Here is a 19,445-nt window from a genome sequence, read left to right on the forward strand (position 1 = left end):
GTAATATAATGTATTACCTTCAGGAGACATGTGTGCAGTGTAATATAATGTATTACCTTCAGGAGACATGTGGGCAGTGTAATACATTGTGCTACCTTCAGGAGAGAGATGTGCAGTGTAAATCATTGTGCTACCTTCAGGAGAGATGTGCAGTGTAATGTAATGTGCTACCTTCAGGAGGCATGTGTGACATTATATAGGGTGACATTTATTAGAGGTCGATGTTGGGTTTATTGCGATTTTTATCGCAAAAACGGCCGTTTTCACACTTTTTTCCGAATTTGCATAATTAATGAGATGTGAAAATCGTCCAAAATGCGGTATTTGCGCGACACAGGCTGAGAGCGTGATTGGGCGATGCGTCTCCATGGAGACGCATAGCTCAGCCCTGATTGGCTGAGCTATGCGTCTCCATGGAGACGCATAAGCCGAAGACGCTCTCAGCCTCTGTTGCGCTGGGACAGCGCGACAGAAGCTGTTAGGTGCATCGGAGAAAGCCGGTTGTCCACGCTGTCAGTGCGGGGGGAGCCGGCTCTGCTGCAGAGAGACCAGCGCTGGATCCTGGATCGGTATGTATAGCGGTGTAAAAGTGAGGTGTGTGTATGTGTATGTAATAAAGTTGTACTTTTCTGTGTGTGTGTTTTCTTTTAACATTCTTTTTACAGGTGGACTACAAGTCCCAGCGGGCCCATTAATGCCCCGCATGCTGGGACTTGTGGTTCTCCAAGTCCCAGCATGCGGGGGAGGTCTGCTGGCACTTGTAGTTCTCCTGTATTAAGCAATGTTAGGAATGTGAGTTTAACCCTATCAGGCCGGCATCCAATGGCCAGGGACGCCGGTGACAGCCCCGGGCTTCAGTCCTGGTCGGGTGAAGCCTGGGGGGGACCCCTTTATTGGGGGGGGTCCCCACTCCTCCAGGTACCCCGTCCAAGGCTGACCAGCCACGGTGCTCATGGTACGGCCAGGGGACCTTATGTAAAAAGTGTCACCCGGCTGTGGCATGACACTGTGGGCTGTTGGAGCCCGGTGCTGGTTTCAAAATACGGGGGACCCCCAGATTTTTTTGTCCCCCGTATTTTTGGAACCAGGACCGGTCCAAGAGTCCGGGGCTGGTTTCAGAAATACGGGGGACCCCTACGCTTTTTGTCCCCCGTATTTTTGGAACCAGGTCTGGCTCAATGAGACCGGGGCTGGTTATGTACAGGAGGGGGGACCTCACGCCAATTTATTTATTTTTTTTATCACAAAATCACACTTTTTAACAAAATCGCACCTTTTCATGACAAAAATTCACACTTTTTCATTCCGAAAATCGCCCTATATCGCACTTTCTCGCACTTTTCATGCCGGAATACACACCACATGAAATATGCGAAAATGCAATATTAAAAACCGGCGATATAGGGCGATTTGAGAAAAAAAATCACATTTTCTCAAACCCACTAAATCTCGCCCATAATGTGCTACCTTAAGGAGAGATGTACAGTGTAATATAATATTATGCTGATGATACCCTAATCTATCTCTCCTCCCCCGACCTATCCCCATCACTCCTGTCCAAGGTCTCCAAATGCCTCACGGCCCTCTCAGCCTGGATGACCCAACGCTGAAACTAAACATGGCTAAAACTGAACTTCTAATCTTCCATCCCCCGAACATCCCCTCTTCTCCCACTATCTCCATCAGCATTGGTGAAACCGAGATCACCTCCACCGACCAAACGTGCTGCCTCGGTGTCATCATTGACTCCTCCCTCTCTTTCACCCCCCACATTCGTGCTCTTTCACAGTCTTGCCGCTTTCACCTATGCAACATCTCACGCATCAGACCAGTCCTCTCCACTGACACGACCAAAATTCTCATTCACAAAATTCTCATTCACTCTATTGTCATCTCCCGCCTTGACTACTGCAACATCCTTCTCTCTGGGCTACCTCTCACCCGCCTTACACCTGCAGTGTAATATATTGTGCTACCTTCAGGAGAGAGATGTGCAGTGTAATATAATGTGCTACCTTCAGGAGAGATGTAACATACCTCCCAACTTCTGTGCTGATGAAATAGGGACACTCGCGTGGCAAAGCCGCACGAGTGTCCAAAAAGGGGGTGGGGCGTATGCAAATGAGGGTGCGGCTTATGCTAATTAGCAGCGACCTCATTTTCATACGAGAATAGACGCTGTGCGCATGTGCACAGCGTCTATTCTACTAGATTGGGGGGTCTCCCAACTGCCACCCCCCACAGCGGGACAATGCCTGCCGCGGGTGGGACAGCGGGACAGGACCCGAAAATCGGGACTGTCCCGCTGTAATCGTGACAGTTGGGAGGTATGATGTACAGTGTAATATAATGTGCTACCTTCAGGAGAGAGATGTGCAGTGTAATATGTGTTACCTTCAGGAGACATGTGTGCAGTGTAATATAATGTGCTACCTTCAGGAGAGAGATGTGCAGTGTAATATAATGTGCTAACTTCAGAAGAGAAGAGATGTGCAGCGTAATATATTGTGCTACCTTCAAGAGAGAGATGTGCAGTGTAATAATGTGCTCACTTTAGGAGAGATCTGTGCACTGTAATATTATCAATGCTGGATTAACCAATAGACTGATTAGGCTGCAGCCTGGAGTGCTAGAACTGGGGGGGTTGGTGCCTTGCAGGTAACAGGTAATTGGCTGTTCGCAGCTCCATAGAAAGCCATGTTAAACTTTAACATGGCTTTCTATGGAGCCGGGAACAGCCAATCAGCCACACTCCTCCAGTTCGTGATGGTGTCCGGACTTGGTTTGTTTTTTTAACCACTGGATGCTTACATGGACCAAAGAGGACGTGATCTATGGTGGAACCTATAGGTATTTATATATGAGTGAATGTAGTATGAATTAAAGTTTTCATGCAGGGGAGGATTGCTGGGACTTGTAATTCCACAACTTAACCCAATAGCTTATTAGTCTATTTTTTTACACATTTTGGCTATTTGGCTCACTGCCCAGGAGCACCGGGGACAGCCCAGGCCCTCAGTCAGGGGTTATTGCTATGGCCGGGGGAACTTATTTAAAAAGTTTCCTATGCTGACTGTTTGGGCCCAGTACTGGATGTTCAAAATCCGAGGGGCCTCTATTCATTGTTTCCCCCGTATTTTTGGAACCAGAACCAGCCCATGAGCCTAGTCATAGATGTATGGGGGGACCCCAATTGTTTGACCCCCTGAATTTCTAAAATCAGGACTGGCTCAATGAGCTAGGCCAGAGCAGAGGCACGCTCAGTGTTTTGAAAACACCTGGCATTCCCCTGGAAACACAGGCAGGCCGATGCCTGTTTGGGGCGGGTGGCTGATGCTGCATGACATCAGCGCCCGCCCCCTCTTCCACGGACTCCAGCGGGAATAAAAATCAGTCGGCAACCATCAAATGATTTCTCTCCCCTTCGGGGTTCGTGTACATCCCCTCGCATGGTACCAAGGGGATTCGGCAGCGGGGGGGGGGGGGTGTTGTTCGGCCGGGCGGCGTTAAGCTGCTTGCCAAGCAGCGAATGACTGCTGCTTAGCAAGTGTTACTGAATCCGGTCCTTAGTATCTATCTGGTAATGAGAAGATATGGATGGAGTGGAATTTAGGGGGTGATTCTGGTTTACTCACAATAAAGCAAGTTTGGCCTCGTCCCAATGTTTTGGTGACTGCGCATGGTCTATTATGCGCAAGTGCAGCACCCCTTGGTGAATGGCTTTGGCAACTTGCATGGATGGAGTGGTATTTAGTGTCTAGTAATGAGAAGATATGAATGGAGTGGTATTTAGTGTCTAGTAATGATAAAATATGGATGGGGTGGCATTTAATGTCTGATCTTGAGAAGAGATGAATGCAGTTACTTATTTAACTTTACCTTGAGGAGAGATGAGTGCAGTACTGTAGGCTATAGTACAGTATTCAGAGTTTATCGTGTAAGGCTCATGTACTGTAGTAACACTGCATTTACAGTATATGCAAAATATGGAATAAATCGCGGAAGCCAATCAGAAACTTGCACCAGACAGACAAAGTAGATGACAGGTGGCTTGCTGAGAGTCAGTGCGTCCCTTGCAGTACAATGCAATGTAGAAGATGATTTTAGCTGCCTGTAAAGGCCCATACACACTGGGTGACTATGAGCTGAAAGCAGCTCAGTTTTGTCATTTGAGCTGCTTTCACCTCAAAAGCCATCCAGTGTGTATGGCAGTGTTTTTCAACCACTGTGCCGTGGCACACTAGTGTGCCTTGAGCTGTTCTCAAATGTGCCCCCAGATCTGGAGATGCCCAAACCAGTTTACAGCCACCACCAGTTCAACTGTTATTTACTGGTCTCTTCCTTTCATTTAGAGGGCCAATGTTTTTTATTTATGTTACCTGTGGGGACCAGTGTGATTGTTTTTATATGTGGGGCAATAGGTTTGTTTTTTTCCCTGTGGGGGCCAATGTGTTTTTCCCTGTGGGGATCTCATGGTGTGCCTTGGCAATTTTAAAATCTGTGCCGCAAGGTAAAAAGGTTGAAAATCACTGGTGTATGGGCAGGCAACAACCGGGGAGGGGCTTATGTGTGCTCCTACATCATCACCAGGCTGAATGGCTTTCCATAGTCCTGCTAGTCAGCGATTTTCAGCCCAGCGATTTCAGCAATCATCAATGTCCATACACACTGGGCAAATTCGCACAGTGTGTATGGACCTTAACTGTAATATGATGAATCAAACGCTACACATGAAAGCATATGTATCCTTCTAATGCATCTTTCCTAGTTACATGTGATATATTTTATTTCCTAGAATTGCTACGAGTGCTTCTCACAAATACCTCATCCCTGGAAACTGGCAAAGTAAGTACTGTACTGTAGTGTCAACTAAGAATCAGCATCCCTGGTGTCTGGGTTCTCCTGAAACAGCTTGAAATGCAAGACGATCAACTAAGAATATAATGTATAAAGCAATGAGGAGCTGGGGAAATGTCAGGGCTTCAGTAAGAGGTTTCAGCCTCATGTCAACGCACAGGATCTATCGCTAAGACCCAAGAAATTTCTACAGGTAGAGGTGGCGCTATCTTAAAAGATCATGGACATTTTTTATTGGATGAGGAGGTGTGTCATGTGTGCAGATAACTTAGGGCCAGATGTATCAAGCTTCAAAAAGTGATACGATGGAGAGTGATAACAGCCAGCCAATCAGCTTCTAACTGCCATGTTACTGATAGTGTTTTAAAAATGACAGTTAGGTGCTGATTGTCTGGTTGTTTATCACTTTCCACTTTATCACTTTTTGAAGATTGATACATCTGGCCCTTAACCTTAAATTCTAAAGTAAATAAAGGCACTGAGATATAGATTGTGGAAGAGAAATGGCTTAATAAAATCAAAGTATTATTATTTAAGGATTTATGGTGGCAATGAAAGGATGTCCAGGAATCGGCCCAGAGTGCACAAGTATAAATATAAAACCTAAAAAAAAAACCAACACAGAACCTTCTACTTTAACTACCCACCCATTTGGGTGATGATACTGCCCCCCCCCCCCCCCCTCCCTATTGTGGTGGTATAGCCTTCTTCCAGTCAACGAAAGAGAGTGCACCTCAACTAAACACTTGCACTCCTACTGGTACATCCCCTCGCATGGTGCCATTCTTTCCGGATGCAAAACAGCCAACGTCAAAAACCACACATTCAACAAACTGGGAGGGGGGATGGGAAGCCTGGAAGCAAAAAGGCTTTGGCCTGTAACACCTCCACCCCCTTAAATAAATAACTAACAGAACTATGCCCCCCGCCCTACTTGCCAGCCCCTTCCTAGAGATATAAACCACATCTTTTATTTCAGTCATACGGTTTCTCTTCTAGACAAACAACCGTAAATAGAAACATCAACAAACGTGTCTGATAGTCACAATAATACTCATCTAATATCGATCTATGTTTCTAACTGCTGGAGAATTCACGTATAAGTTTAGGATTGTCCTCATTGGTACAGTATATGAAACATACTGTAGGTACAAATACCACAATGTGTAATACAATGAATGGTGCTTATATAAGAAAAAAAGGTACTTGTTTCCTAGAACGGCGCCCACGATATTGATCTTAGGCATCACAAGGAAAAAAATTGCGTCGGTCGCATCGCATGCAGCCAAAAAATCGCATGCGATGCGACCAACGCGATTACCGCGATTTTACATAGGGAACAATGTTAAATGGCCCAATTGACCCGATTTCACATAGGGAACAATGTTAAATGGCCCACAAACCCCAAATAGCCACCCTGAAGTGTGAAATGGCCCCCCCAATTGTTAACGCCACCCCAGGATCAACGTAAACCCGAAGCGTGGCGAGCGCAGCGAGCCTGCGAGGGGAGGCGGTACGCGTCCTCCGACCTTTTCATACCCCCACTATCCACGTCGGCGTGGAGTTGAGAATAGAAAGTGTGGCGAGCGCAGCGAGCCACCGAGCCCGAAGCGTGGCGAGGGGACGCGGATACCTTCACAGCTATATGCGTCCCCTCGCGGGCTTCACAGGTATCCGCGTCCCCTCGCGGGGCTCGCTGCGCTCGCCACGCTTCGGGCTCGGGGGCTCGCTGCGCTCGCCACACTTTCTATTCTCAACTCCATGCCGACGTGGATAGTGGGGGTATTAAAAGGTCAGAGGACGCGTACCGCCGCGCCTTGCGGGCTCGCTGCACTCGCCACGCTTCGGGTTGGTGTTGATCGTGGGGTGGCGTTAACAATTGGGGGGGCCATTTCACACTTCAGGGTGGCTATTTGGGGGTCTGTGGGCCATTTAACATTGTTCCCTATGTGAAATCGGGTCAATTGGGCCATTTAACATTGTTCCCTATGTAAAATCGGTAATCGCGTCAGTCACATCGCATGCGATTTTTTGCCCGCATGCGATGCGACCGACGCGATTTACATTTTACCATGCATTTCTTTGTAAAATCGCGGACATCGCATCGGTCGCATCGCATGCCATTATAATGGCATGCGTTGTACATGCGATGCCCGCGATGGGCGCCGTTCTAGGAAACAAGTACCGAAAAAAATATCTCATTAAAGATATATGGAATGCGATGGGGATGATCAGGGCGTGCCGAAACTCACTGATATAGGGTGAGTGAAACTCTTATAAAGGTATCTTTTTATTCTTTATAGATGGGTGGAGTGTTCCATTGCTTGAGGTGGTATACCTCACTTACTATAAAGATTATGAGATTCAATCTGATAACTGTATCTTTATGGATGGGATAACGTCATGCATGTATACTGTACCTGAATTCAAGGAAATGAATGTTGCAGTCTTCATATGTTGTGCTCTACCGGGCCTGGGTAATTAGTACCCCCCCCCCCTCTCTCGGCGGCCCTGCATATGGGTGTGGATTATTAGATAGACAGTGTATAGATAGACAGTCAATAGGCTGACCCCCCAAAAGGTTAACAGGCAATAGGTTGATGCGGTCAAAAGGTCAAAATATATTTTAGGGGATTTCAGATCACTTATCACTTATTATGACACTGCAGAGACGTGAGCAGGCTGATAACATGGATTGTCCCAGTACACTTTCTTTTCTCATTGCAGCTGGTGAAGTATGAGGCGGGATACGTGACGTGTGCTGTGATCACAATTCTTTTCTCCATATTTATGCTGGTGTTCGGATTGACCTTCTGCATCTTCCAATGTCGTGGAAGAAGGGTCTTACCGTGCGAGGGATACATCTGCCAGCCCACCCCCGTGTTTCTTGGTCTACTCTTCACCTTGTGCTTCTTATTGTAAGTGGAAACTGATATAGCACATGTAGTAACAATGGACGGTTCCACGCATGTAATACTTTAGGTTATGTTGTGCCATACGTGCCTACATGTAAAATCTCCTGAAAGTGTGAGAAGCATGACTAGACCCAGCCTCCAAAATGACACGATTCTTGGGTTTGCGGCATTGGATGATGTGAATTTGCATTATTTAGCCCCACCTTCCTCCATATGGTACTGCAGTTTCCTGTATGGTCTCATTGTATCCATTTCACTGTGAAGTGGGCAGGATGAGGGCCAATGACCTGCTTTTGGCCAATTCCAGCAGTCACTTCTCTCTGCTCATCTTCTTGGACCTCTCTGCTGCCTTTGACACTGTGGATCAGGGTGTGGTATATTTTCCCGACGGTCGGGATTCCGACAGTCATTACTCAGACGTTGGAATCCCGACTGCACAGTGTGGGGAGCGTAATGAAGCCCCTTGTGGGCTCGCTGCGCTCGCCACGCTGCGGGCACGGTGGCGAGGAGGGTAGGCAAGTATGTTCCAACCCTGTCGACCTTGGCCATATCGACCTAAACCATGTTGACCTTCAGTGGATATCAACCTATTATGTGTCAACCTCAAGACCACTGTGCAGAATGTCTTATAACCATGGGTTCTACTGCAACATTATACAAGGAAAAGTAAAAGGAAATATAAACAGAAAATGTCCAGTAAGCTCCATTCCGTTCTCATTGTGAAACTAGACAGTAACCTGTGTGAGACAAAGCATCTGTAACATTGGGCTGTAATCTCTAATGACTGATGACTCCATTGTTACATTACAACACAACATCTAGGGAACAAAGAGTAGAATTACTGACATAGGGCCCTGTTCTGATTGACGCGCTCCCCTGTGTGTACTCACAGGGGAACGATTTTTGTCGACTTGCCATGCGCATAGTTATTTATGCGCATGTGCAGCCACTGTGTGCGAGCGGCCACAACTAATAGGTTATTCACCAGGCGCTCACACACAACAGTGCGGGCGGGGGGGTGGCGGGCCGGGGGATTCACCCATGGGAATGCACAGTGTAAAAACGGTGGGCATTCCAATGGTAATTCACCCGTGATGCTGGTACGAGGGGTAGGCAGCTGACGTCAGCGCATGCTGGCTGCCCGCACAGGGCACCCGCAGATCTGAGACACCACAGAGGTGCCTCAGATCCGCGAGCGCTGGAGAAATCATTCGACGGTTGCCGACCATTGAATGATTTGTCCCCTGCACCCAAGGCTGTGAATGGATGTTTATGCAAAACATCCATTGGCATGCCTGCGGGGGATCACCGCATGCGAGGGAGGGGGGTGGGCGGCAGTGCGGGCGGCGTCTGGTGGACTTGCAAAGCTGCGAAATTCTCAGCCTTTTGAATTAACCAGAATAACCTCCATAGTGAAGAGTCCTGCTGGCTTCAGAGCAGCAAATGAAACAGTTAATGCAGTGCTGGGAGAATTGCACCATCCTCGCCAGCTCTTCATAGCTGAATAAGTAAATCTGGAGCGGGTTCTGGCTGGTTGGAGAACGGATTCCCTTGTAGTTATTCCAGCAACAAGGATGTGATGTAGTGAGTGTGGCAGGCAGGGCTGTCATTCCACTGTCACTTGACCCCATTTCAGAACCGCCGTCATTTCATTTTACCTCTAAAGAGCCCGGGAGTCTTTTAGAGAGCTTGTTAATGCACCTGAAACACACAGGAACAAGCAGGGTCTCAGTGGACGGCCAGATACTAAAGACTCCATTAATGCTGCAGGGCCAGCCAGCATATCAGAGGTTAAATATAAGTTCTACGTTGCTGGAAGAACCTGCATTCCCCATTGTCACATAGAGGTGAAGGCAGCAGTGGATTACAGAAGTCCATTCATTGCATTATTTTGCGACATCTATTATAATTTAACAGACACTGGGGATCATTGATGACAGGGAAATATGGAGACGTCGCTCATTTCATTTTATTCATCTGCGTTATATTTAGAACACTCTGCGTTTCATTCTTCATCTGTTGCAAAGACGCTCAATGCAACATATGGAGAGCTTGCAATAAAGACCTGCTATATACTGTATAACGCAATGTTCATTTTTTTTTTGTTCTAAGACGTTGGAACTGTTCAAGTCCTGATCGCTGGGCTGCAAATTCGCAGCACTGGTGATTATCGGAGGAACGAATGCCGTTTCAGAGCCAGTGGGGGGCGTCAAGGGACCGTGTGGGGGAGGGGGGGTGGCAATGGACTCAGGAGGAGGATCGCAGCAGCTGTGTGACATGCTACACAGCCACTGCGGCACAAAAACATCGCTGGCCTGCTCCTGGCTGTGCAGCCGCCAGGAGGCAGCCAGCGATGTGCGAGTGCTTCACTGTGTTTCAGGCCCTTTAATCACAATTATACATTGGGCGAGATTTAATGCCGCCCGAGTTCAGCGGCACTGCGAGATGTCCACCGAACTCGGATGTTTCTTTAAAAGGGGAACAAACTTACAAGGCAAAACCATGCCTTGTAAGTTAACAAGGTGGCATTATATCTCGCCCATCGTCTATTAATCCATCTGCAGAGTGAGACTGATCAAAAGGAACCATACTGAGTTTATGCTAATTGCATAATTTAGCCCCACCCCATTGCAAATAGGGTCCAAGCGTGGCATTTCCCCATAAGGAGGGGTGTTCTAATGATGCCATTAACATGGCTCCGGCCCACCACTGCCCACCTGCTTCTCCTCACCAGACATCGTCAGAGAGGAAATATTCAATGTACAGTAGATAATTATGGTGTAATCCAAAACGATGGCTGGTGCCAGCCAGGGTTGCATCAAGGTATCTGGAATTAAACAGTGGCGTAACTACTGTAAGGCAGCCCCAGCAGCCGCTTGGGGGAGCAAGCAGCAGTGGGGTCTGTGTGGGCACCGGCACCCGCTCGACGCATCGACATGCTGCTGCCTGCCGCTGCCCACTGATTGAGCACTGGAGACGGGTCAGCCACAGCACGGGTGTGGCCATGGCAGAGATGGCAAATCCCCCCACTGATTCAATTGACTGTACACAGAGCCAGCTATTGGCTACTGTGTACAGGATGAGCGGGCGGATGGGCGTGCTAGGGGGGCCTGGGATGCGTCGGAGCCAAGGGAAGCAGCAGTGTATGCTGGTCTCTCTTCCTCTATCCTGCTTCAGCTTCTCCGTTATGTGTGTGACGTCATCACGTCACACGCTGGGGAAGCAGGCTGAGAGGAGCCTGGGGGGGGGGGGGGGCGCCACAAACTTTTTGGCAGGGGGGAGCAAAATTTATACTTACGCCACTGCTGGAATATTAGCTTTAAGCCCCAAAGTGTCACATTATCATATTTATAGGTGACAAAAATAATTGGGGATAGGTATCATGTTTTTTAAAAGAGAAAGGATGTTGCCCAGAGCAACCAATAAGCTCTATCTAGTATTTATCAAGTACACTATAAGATGATCGGTAGAAGCTGATTGATTGTTATGGATATCTTTCCATGTGTCTCCTTCTCCACTCTTTAGAAGGCTTGATACATATCACCCTATATTTCTTTTGGCAGAGTATATAGCGGTGCTTGTGGTGTTGTTAGATGACACACTTTTGGAGGCTTAACCAGGAATTGTGGTTTATTTAGTAATGAGCACAGAGCTAACAGGGTAGTCTTGCTTGTCATGCCGCTGCTGCGCACCACTGATATTTTTTTATCTTGCAATCTGAAGCTTTGTGTCCTATCTTGTGACATAGAAAACACTTGAACTTGTGCTTCTTAGGTTTCGCGCCCTTTGTGATCAAAGCAGAACCCTCAGATATGGTCTTAATGGGAATACGCTCCTGGTACTGCAGTAGCTTGGCTCTTACAATTTCAATCATTAGCTTGGTGTCGTTTGACTCTAGGGCAACTACTAAAAAGTCAAATTCTGCATTCAGATTCTGCAGCATCACCATCGCTACTTCTTCATCGTCCACCTGTGCTCCTACAGATGACAACTTCTGAGCTACTGACAAGATCTTATCGATGTAGTCATTCATATCCTTGCAGGCACCCAACTTCATTCCATACAGCATGCGCCTCAAACTTATTCTTCTCATCAGACCTTTATCTTCATAAGCACTTTACAGGGCAGTCCACATGTCCTTAGCCAACACTTTCCCACTAATTAAGGAATAGACATGCTGCTCCACAACAAAACCTGTTGTTCCGATGGCTCTGTCCCCCTTATCTGGGTTTGTACTTTCTCCTGACTGTACCATGACCTTCCATAGCTTTTCCCTCTTAATCTGCATTTCCATGGCGAACTTCCACGTGGTAGTTCTCCGAGCCTTTTAGCTAATACCCCTTTCACACCAGCCTAAATTCCCGGGTTGAGTCCGGGAACAACCTGGTACTACCGCTGGTGTGAAAGTTTCCCGGGACAAATTACCGGGCTAATTTGCTGGCAATCCAACCCTGCTAGGTAGCAGGGTTGTTCCCGGGTTCAACCTGGGGACCTGGCTGGTGTGAATGGGGTAGGGTATATTTACCCAGGTTGGTGGTCCTCAGTGTCCTGTCCGGCCGGGAATCCATGCAGGCAGATGGCGCAAATGACGGGACAGGCGGTGGATGATGATGACGCAGCTCTCCGGCGGCAGTGAGGGTGCCGGAGAGCTGCGTCATCTTCATTAGCCGCCTGTCCCGTCATTTGCGCCGCCGCCTGTGTGGATCCCCGGCCGGACAGGACAAGCAACCGGGGTGAGTATTCTCACCAACTCCTGCCCACCTCCACCACCATCCCGCCGACTGCCCACCTCCTCCACACCTCCTGCCGGCCTCCTTCCCGCCCCCTTCACACACCAGAAAATGCAGGGACTTTTCTGGTGTAAAAGGGTCCCAACCCGGGAATGTCCCTGCTTGTCCCGAGAATGTAATTCCTGGGTTTGTCCCTGCATTTCTGGTGTGAAAGGGGTATTAGTAAAGCTCATTCTGTACCCGGTGCTCTACTTCTCGTTAACTCTTCTATAAAATGTCACATTAAGAGGTGCCTGTGTGTTCAGTGCTATCACTCAACTTAAAGGGTTAATTTTCCAAGATGCGGGATCTGGGCACATAACCTGTTGGCAGAGTATATAGTGGCGCTTGTGGTATTGTTAGATGACACACTTTTGGAGGCTGAACCAGAAATTGTGGTTTATTTAGTAATAAGCACAGTTATCAGGGTAGTCAAGGGTTAACTGCAGGAATACTTTAGCATGTAATAACACGCAGGTGTACACAGGTGTATGGCACAGGTGCTTATTGTTCCTGTAGCTGGAGGATGATGGAGGTCTCTATGGTAGTAGATTCTTGTCTTGGTCTGTGAGTACAGCAGCGAGGCTAGTGCTACGGCACTACACACAGGGAACTCTCCCGGCGGATGGTGAGTGACAGCTCAGGACCCAGCGGGGATAGCAGCAGTGCCAGAGTGCAGGACACGCTAGTTCTGTAATGGCGCCATCCTGTCTGTACTCACTAGCAGCGCAATCTCCGTCACTACACTTAAGGATCATACACACTTAACGATTTTTAGCTGAAAATCGGTCAAAACAGCAGTTTTGAACAATTTTCAGATGAAAATCGCCCAGTGTGTATGCCCCCCAGATTGCCGACTAGCGATGATGCGCGCTCCCGCATCATCGCTAGTTAAGTGGTTCATCTGCTGGTTTTACCAGCAGATGTGGCGATGATGGATGGTTTTTCATCCATCATCGCCATGTGTGTACGCTGCCCCGGGATGAAAGATTAACCACTTTCAGCCCGGCGGCCCGCCCCGCTGCCTCCCCCCGCCCCCTCGCCAGTGTCATATATACTCACCCTGTTGATGGTCCTAATCCACACCGCGCCGCCCCGCTCATCATCTCCGGACCGGCTGGCTGCTGCTGCTGCAAAGCCCTGCAGCCCCTGCTCCCCCGCTGATCACCCGGTTCTCCCATCCCGGCCAGAATACAAAGCGCTGCTGGCCCAGTCCCCCGACCTGCTCAAAACGGAGCACACCGCTGGCCACCAATGTTAAGTCAGTAATATATACATTGCTGGCACAGGTCAGCAATGTATATATTACTGGCACCACTGTTCACCAATGATTATTAATTAGCCAGTAATATATACATTGCTGGCAAAGGTCAGCAATGTATATTACTGGCACCACTGGGCACCAATGATGATTAATTAGCCAGTAATATATACATTGCTGGCAACAGGCCAACAATGTATATATTATTGTCATCACTGCCCACCAATGTTACTCATATACCAGTAATATATGCATTGCTGCCACGGGCCAGCAATGTATATATTATTGGCACCACTGCCCACCAGGCAGTAGTACAATTATAGGACAGGGAAGCAGCGGCCAGTGTGTAAGGGCGAGCGGCGGCCAGTGTGTAAGGGCGAACGGCGGCCAGTGTGTAAGGGCGAGCCTCTCTGAGCGCCGTGTCCCTGCTTTCCTTTGGCGCCTGCTCCCCCCCCCCCCCCCCCCGACACTGCTAGGGCTGCTGAGCCCTAGTTACACCACTGCCACCTGGGGTTAAAGTGAGCCGGACTGGGGTGGAACTGCGTTCCGTCAGCTCACTTTGCCCTGTTGTCTGGCCCTGCCTACATCGCTAAAGGAGACAGCCGGGCAGAACGGTGGGAAAACCGGCTATCTCAGAGCAGGTCCATCCGTCTGTGGTGTGACTATTTCAAATGATGCCCCGGTTTGCGACTCATGAGCCAATCGGAGCTTGGGGCCCAGCAGCCAATCAAGAGCCACTGATGCCTGATTGGCTGCCAGGCCGATTCCGATTCACTAGCGAGTTGTGAGCTGGCGCATCATTGAATTGTTCAATTGTTCATTGAAATGAAATGTTTTCCGTGCACATGGGTGGGATTTTGCCTGGTCAGGGCGGCGCGGGGTGGAGTTTACTTGTGCTGGGCTCTGAATATATGCAGCTCAGCAATAAGTTCTGCATCAGGCACCAAGAACAGGAATAAAATGGCCCCTGCTCCCACCCTTGGAATTCAAACCCAGCCCATTATGTAAATAGCCTTATAATGAAAGATTTTCAGCAAAGTCTTTCGCCTCCTGAAAATCTCTCGCTCTTTGGGGAAAATAGCTCAGTGTGTATGCACTACTTTGGTGATAGCTATATCTATCACAGATTTTGGCAAAGTCTTTTGAAATGAAAATCTTCAAGTGTGTATGGGCCTTTACAGCGAAAGATCTCCTCCTCACTGAGAGCGCGCTGACACTCACTGAAGGGAGCACTGTCTATAGCAGACAAAGCACAGTGCGTGGGGGACAAAGGAACGCCCACACCCAGGACACGGAGGAGAGCAGGGGACCAAACAGTCTGAGGGCTGATCCTGCTGCTGCTGTAAATGGAGACAAGTGCAGAACGCACCACTCCAACAATTCCAACTGACATTCACTTTTTCATCTGGAATAATATCAAAATCAATTCTATATTGTCTTATTTATTATTAGGATTATTTTTGTCAGCATTCTAAAGTCAAGAAGTTGACAGATGGCCCAGATTTCGTCTATTCAGCCCTGGTGCCAACAACCCCTACTGGGATACGGTCATTAGGACGATAAGCATTGAGTCGACAAGCATTTGGTCGACACCATTAGGTTGACATGCAGCAAGGTTGACATGGGTCTAGGTTGACATCAGTCAAGGCCGACATGGTTCTAGGTCGACATGGGTCTAGGTCGACAGGTCATTAGGTCGACATGGGTAAGGTTGACAGTCAAAAGGTCGTCATGGGGTTTTTCACTGTGTTTTGAGCCGACATGCGCCGACAGGCGGTATTTCATGCCCTACCATCCACTAGGGCGTGGTGGGAGAATAAAATAAGCATGGGGAGCGGACGTGGTGTCCATGTTGACTGTGTCGAAATTTGGGTAAAAAAACTGTGAAAAATCCCCCAACCTTTTGCCTGTCAACCTTGCTGCCTGTCAACCTAATGGTGTTGACCCAATGCTTGTCGACTATTGTATTGTAGACCTAATGATCCATACCCCCCTATTCCAGGATCATAGGGTATAAATAACAGAGGATTTTAGATGCAAGTCAATATAATGCAGTACTTACTGACCTTGGTTGGCTGCAGAGGCGTAACTTTGGGAGGCAATGGAGTCATCTGCCGCCGGGCTCCTGCTCCCACGGGGGCACCTCTCCTACCCTGGCAGTTTGAATCAGTTAATTGAAAGCCATCGATATGGCTTCTGTGGCTGACTCACCTCCTACCATCATTTTTACAAGTGTCCCACCCTGTATTAGAACCCATGACCTGCCTTACTGGAGACAGACAACTTACTGATTGAGTTATTTGGGGGCACCAATATTTATCTTGCCTCCGGGCAACTGGGACAACTTACGCCACTGGTTGGCTGGTCTACACACCAGAGCTTTTTTATACAGCCCACCAGTACCACGCTGCCAGGTCCTCAGCACTTCCACAAAAAGGTGCAATACTCGTCATTCATGCTGCGGCTTGGAGGGGCTATGAGAGATTACACACGACCCGTTCTGCACAGACCCACAAACATCAAATTAGTACTGAATCAGGCCCTGTGTTATGATAGGTTTAATCCTGTAGATTTAATGAGTCCTCTACAGTAGGTCAGGTTGATGCTGTGTAATTAGTGGTTTAACCACTGGGAGAAACCATTCTAGTCTATGAATCAGTTATTTTTAAAACTAATTGATGGTAAACAGTTTGGTTTTGTTTACAGTACGATGCTATAGTAAATGCCTTTACTGTTTATTGTCATTGCGTATACTGTAGTTTCTCTGTTGTATATACTGTATATCATTTGTAAAATTGTGCAACGCTAACACAACAAACCATAATCCCCATGAGAAATAATTAATTAACTACTTAATTAAAGAGTTCCGAATCTCTATGCATGTGGGAGAAGAACAATAAACGTATCCGGTGACTTCCAAGAATGTTAAAAACAAAACAATTCATTTATATTGCACCTGGCTCCTGGATTGTGGAGTTCAGGTATTACATATTATAATGTATTTGTATAGTGCCACTAGTTTACCCAGCTCTGTACAGAGAACATCGGCAACTATATTCTGTCGCTGCTCCCACCAGAGTGTAGTATCAGAAGTCTCTGGCATACAAGTGCACACACAAAAGTTAATCATATCACAATCCAAAAACTCTGTGGCATGATAGCCACACAAATATGGCATACCCAAGTATCCCGATTACAATGGAACAGTCCTGGTAATTGGACACTGTCCCGCTGTCCCACCCGAAGACCACAGTGTCCTGCAGGAGGGTGGTTTAGGCAGGGCCTGTTCTACCATTAGGCAGCTTTAAGCAGCTGCATAGGGCGCCGGGATCTGGGGGGGCGCCACCAAGTCTGTCTATCAAAAATCCTTGTTGTAGTTGATGCAGGTGGCTGCTGTGAAACTTCTAAGATCTCACCTTTCCTTGAGGCATACTTCCCTACTTTGCTGCCCCCTCCTACTTGTACTCTGTTGAGGCTGGCTTCAGGGAAAGCAGGGGACTTGCCCACCTTCCCAGGAGGCTGGGAGGACCGCTTGATTTTTGGGAACCTCCCTGCCATTCCAGAATGTTAGGCAAGTATGCCTAAAGGGGTTGGGAAGTGGGTATTAGTGGCAGTATGGGGGGGGGGGGTAGTAGGTTGAAGTTTTGCCTAGAGTGCTGAGATGCTTTACACCAGCCCTGGGTTTACGGTGGGAGAGCCTGTAAAAAAAAAAAGTTTAATCTGCATGGTCGGAGATTAACTCTGTTGTCGAATCTGCTGCTGTTTTCTAGAATCTGTGGCCGCACTGAATAGGTATATGCCAATATTTCCGACTGTGACAGTTTTTACTGGTCTGCATTTATTCCCATAAATAAAATTGGGAATAAAATGCTGCAAAAATTCAGAACTTCCCTTAATATGGACATTCTGTATCATAGGCACCTACTGTGCACCAGGGGCGGATCCAGGATAAAATGACAGGGGGGGCACCATGATAAAAGAGGGTTTAGGTGGGGGAGGGCCAGTGTTAGTGGTGCCAGTGTACATGCTAAGAGAGCGGCAGAGAGAGGGTGGGAATGGGATTAAAAATAGGCCCTGGCATTTATAGTATGCAGGCCCACCATGGCAACAAAAGTGAAGGATGTAGTTGTGCGCGCGCCGATGGCGCGCTCTGGAAAAGGGGGTGTGGCCACTCAACAGGGGGCATGTCCTTGAGTGTAGTGTACAACACCATATACAACTTCTACACATTATGCAACAAAATACTAGACCCCATTATACTTGCCCCTTACACATGATGCCAAATGGCATGAGCCAAAATTCACATAATGCCACACGGATTGTGTAAAAATTCACATAGTGCCACACGGATTGAGCCAAAATTTACATAATAACACACGGATTGAGCCAAAATTCACATAATGCCAAATGGATTGAGCCAAAATTCACATAATGCCACACGGATTGAGCCAAATTCATAAAATGCCATATGGATTGAGCCAAAATTCACATAATGCCACACGGATTGTGTAAAAATTCACATAGTGCCATATGGATTGAGCCAAAATTCACATAATGCCACACGGATTGAGCCAAATTCATAAAATGCCATATGGATTGAGCCAAAATTCACATAATGCCACACAGATTGAGCCAAAATTCACATAATGCCACACGGATTGAGACAAAATTCACATAATGCCACACGGATTGAGCCAGACTTCACATAATGCCACACAGATTAAGACAAAATTCACAATACGCTTCATAAACAGGGACATTGTCCACCAAATGCGCGCATTAAACATTTACAGCATAATGTCCATTGCACGTTAAGTTACACGGCATGATGTCCATTATGTATTATGCCAAACACCATAATGCCTATTAAAAATTATGCTACATACAGTAAGTGCTACTTAATCTACATGCTCATTGCCAAGGGTTCCATGCTCATTGCCAGAGGTTCCATGCTCGTTGCCATGTGTGATTACATGCTCATTGCCAACGGGGAATACATGCTCGTGGTAAATGGGGGACAGCCGCAGCCAGGCAGAAGTGATAGCCACTGTGACAGTGGTAGAGCCTGGCTGTATCCCGAGCACTGCAGGTCCCAGCTACAGATGTATCCGGTCTTATCCTTGCTGGCGATCCGCCAGCAGCATGCTGCTGGCGGATCGCCAGCAACACGGCGCCGCTATCTGACTGAGACGCGCGTGCGTCCCTCACGCACGTGCGTCTCAGTGTCCGGGCGGCGAGGCGAACACAATACTGTCGCCTCCCGCTGGATATGCTGGGGGGGACCCGAGGAGGCTCCGGGGGGGTGCGGTTGCCCGGTGTGGGCACCGGGCGACCGAGGGCAGCACCGTCAGAAGGGGACGCGCGCGCACCTCGTGCGCGCGCGTCCCCCTCCGGCATACAGATGGCGGCGGGGCAGGGGATGGCGATGACGACGCCATCGCCATCCCCTGCAAAGATGAGACCCGTTACATCTGTATTTGAAATAATACCCATTTCACACCAGAAAATGCATTCCCAGGTTGGCCCCTTTTACACCAGCCTAGTCCCTGCATTTTCTGGTGTGAGGGGTAGAGAAAACCACCCCTCCCCCCCTTTAACCAGTTATCTCATTTAACCGGCTATATCTTCGGAACTAACTGACCC

The 19,445-nt window shown here is 48.1% G+C and overlaps 1 protein-coding gene across 2 annotated transcripts in view; it reads left to right on the forward strand.

Annotated features, from left to right (window-relative positions):
* The first annotated feature begins 4,563 nt into the window (after positions 1 to 4,563).
* Positions 4,564 to 19,445, forward strand: part of PROM2 (prominin 2) — a 60,800-nt gene continuing 45,918 nt past the window's right edge. The window contains exons 1-2 of one of the 2 annotated variants that reach the window (XM_083179804.1): positions 4,564 to 4,845; positions 7,585 to 7,775. In XM_083179804.1, the coding sequence (XP_083035930.1) occupies positions 4,741 to 4,845; positions 7,585 to 7,775 (296 nt within the window). In that variant the 5' untranslated portion in view covers positions 4,564 to 4,740. The remainder of the gene's footprint in view (positions 4,846 to 7,584; positions 7,776 to 19,445) is intronic. The other variant, XM_083179805.1, reaches the window with a different exon arrangement.

The sequence above is a fragment of the Crinia signifera genome, chromosome 4, assembly GCF_055691185.1.
Source record: "Crinia signifera chromosome 4, ASM5569118v1, whole genome shotgun sequence".
Taxonomy (NCBI): domain Eukaryota; kingdom Metazoa; phylum Chordata; class Amphibia; order Anura; family Myobatrachidae; genus Crinia; species Crinia signifera.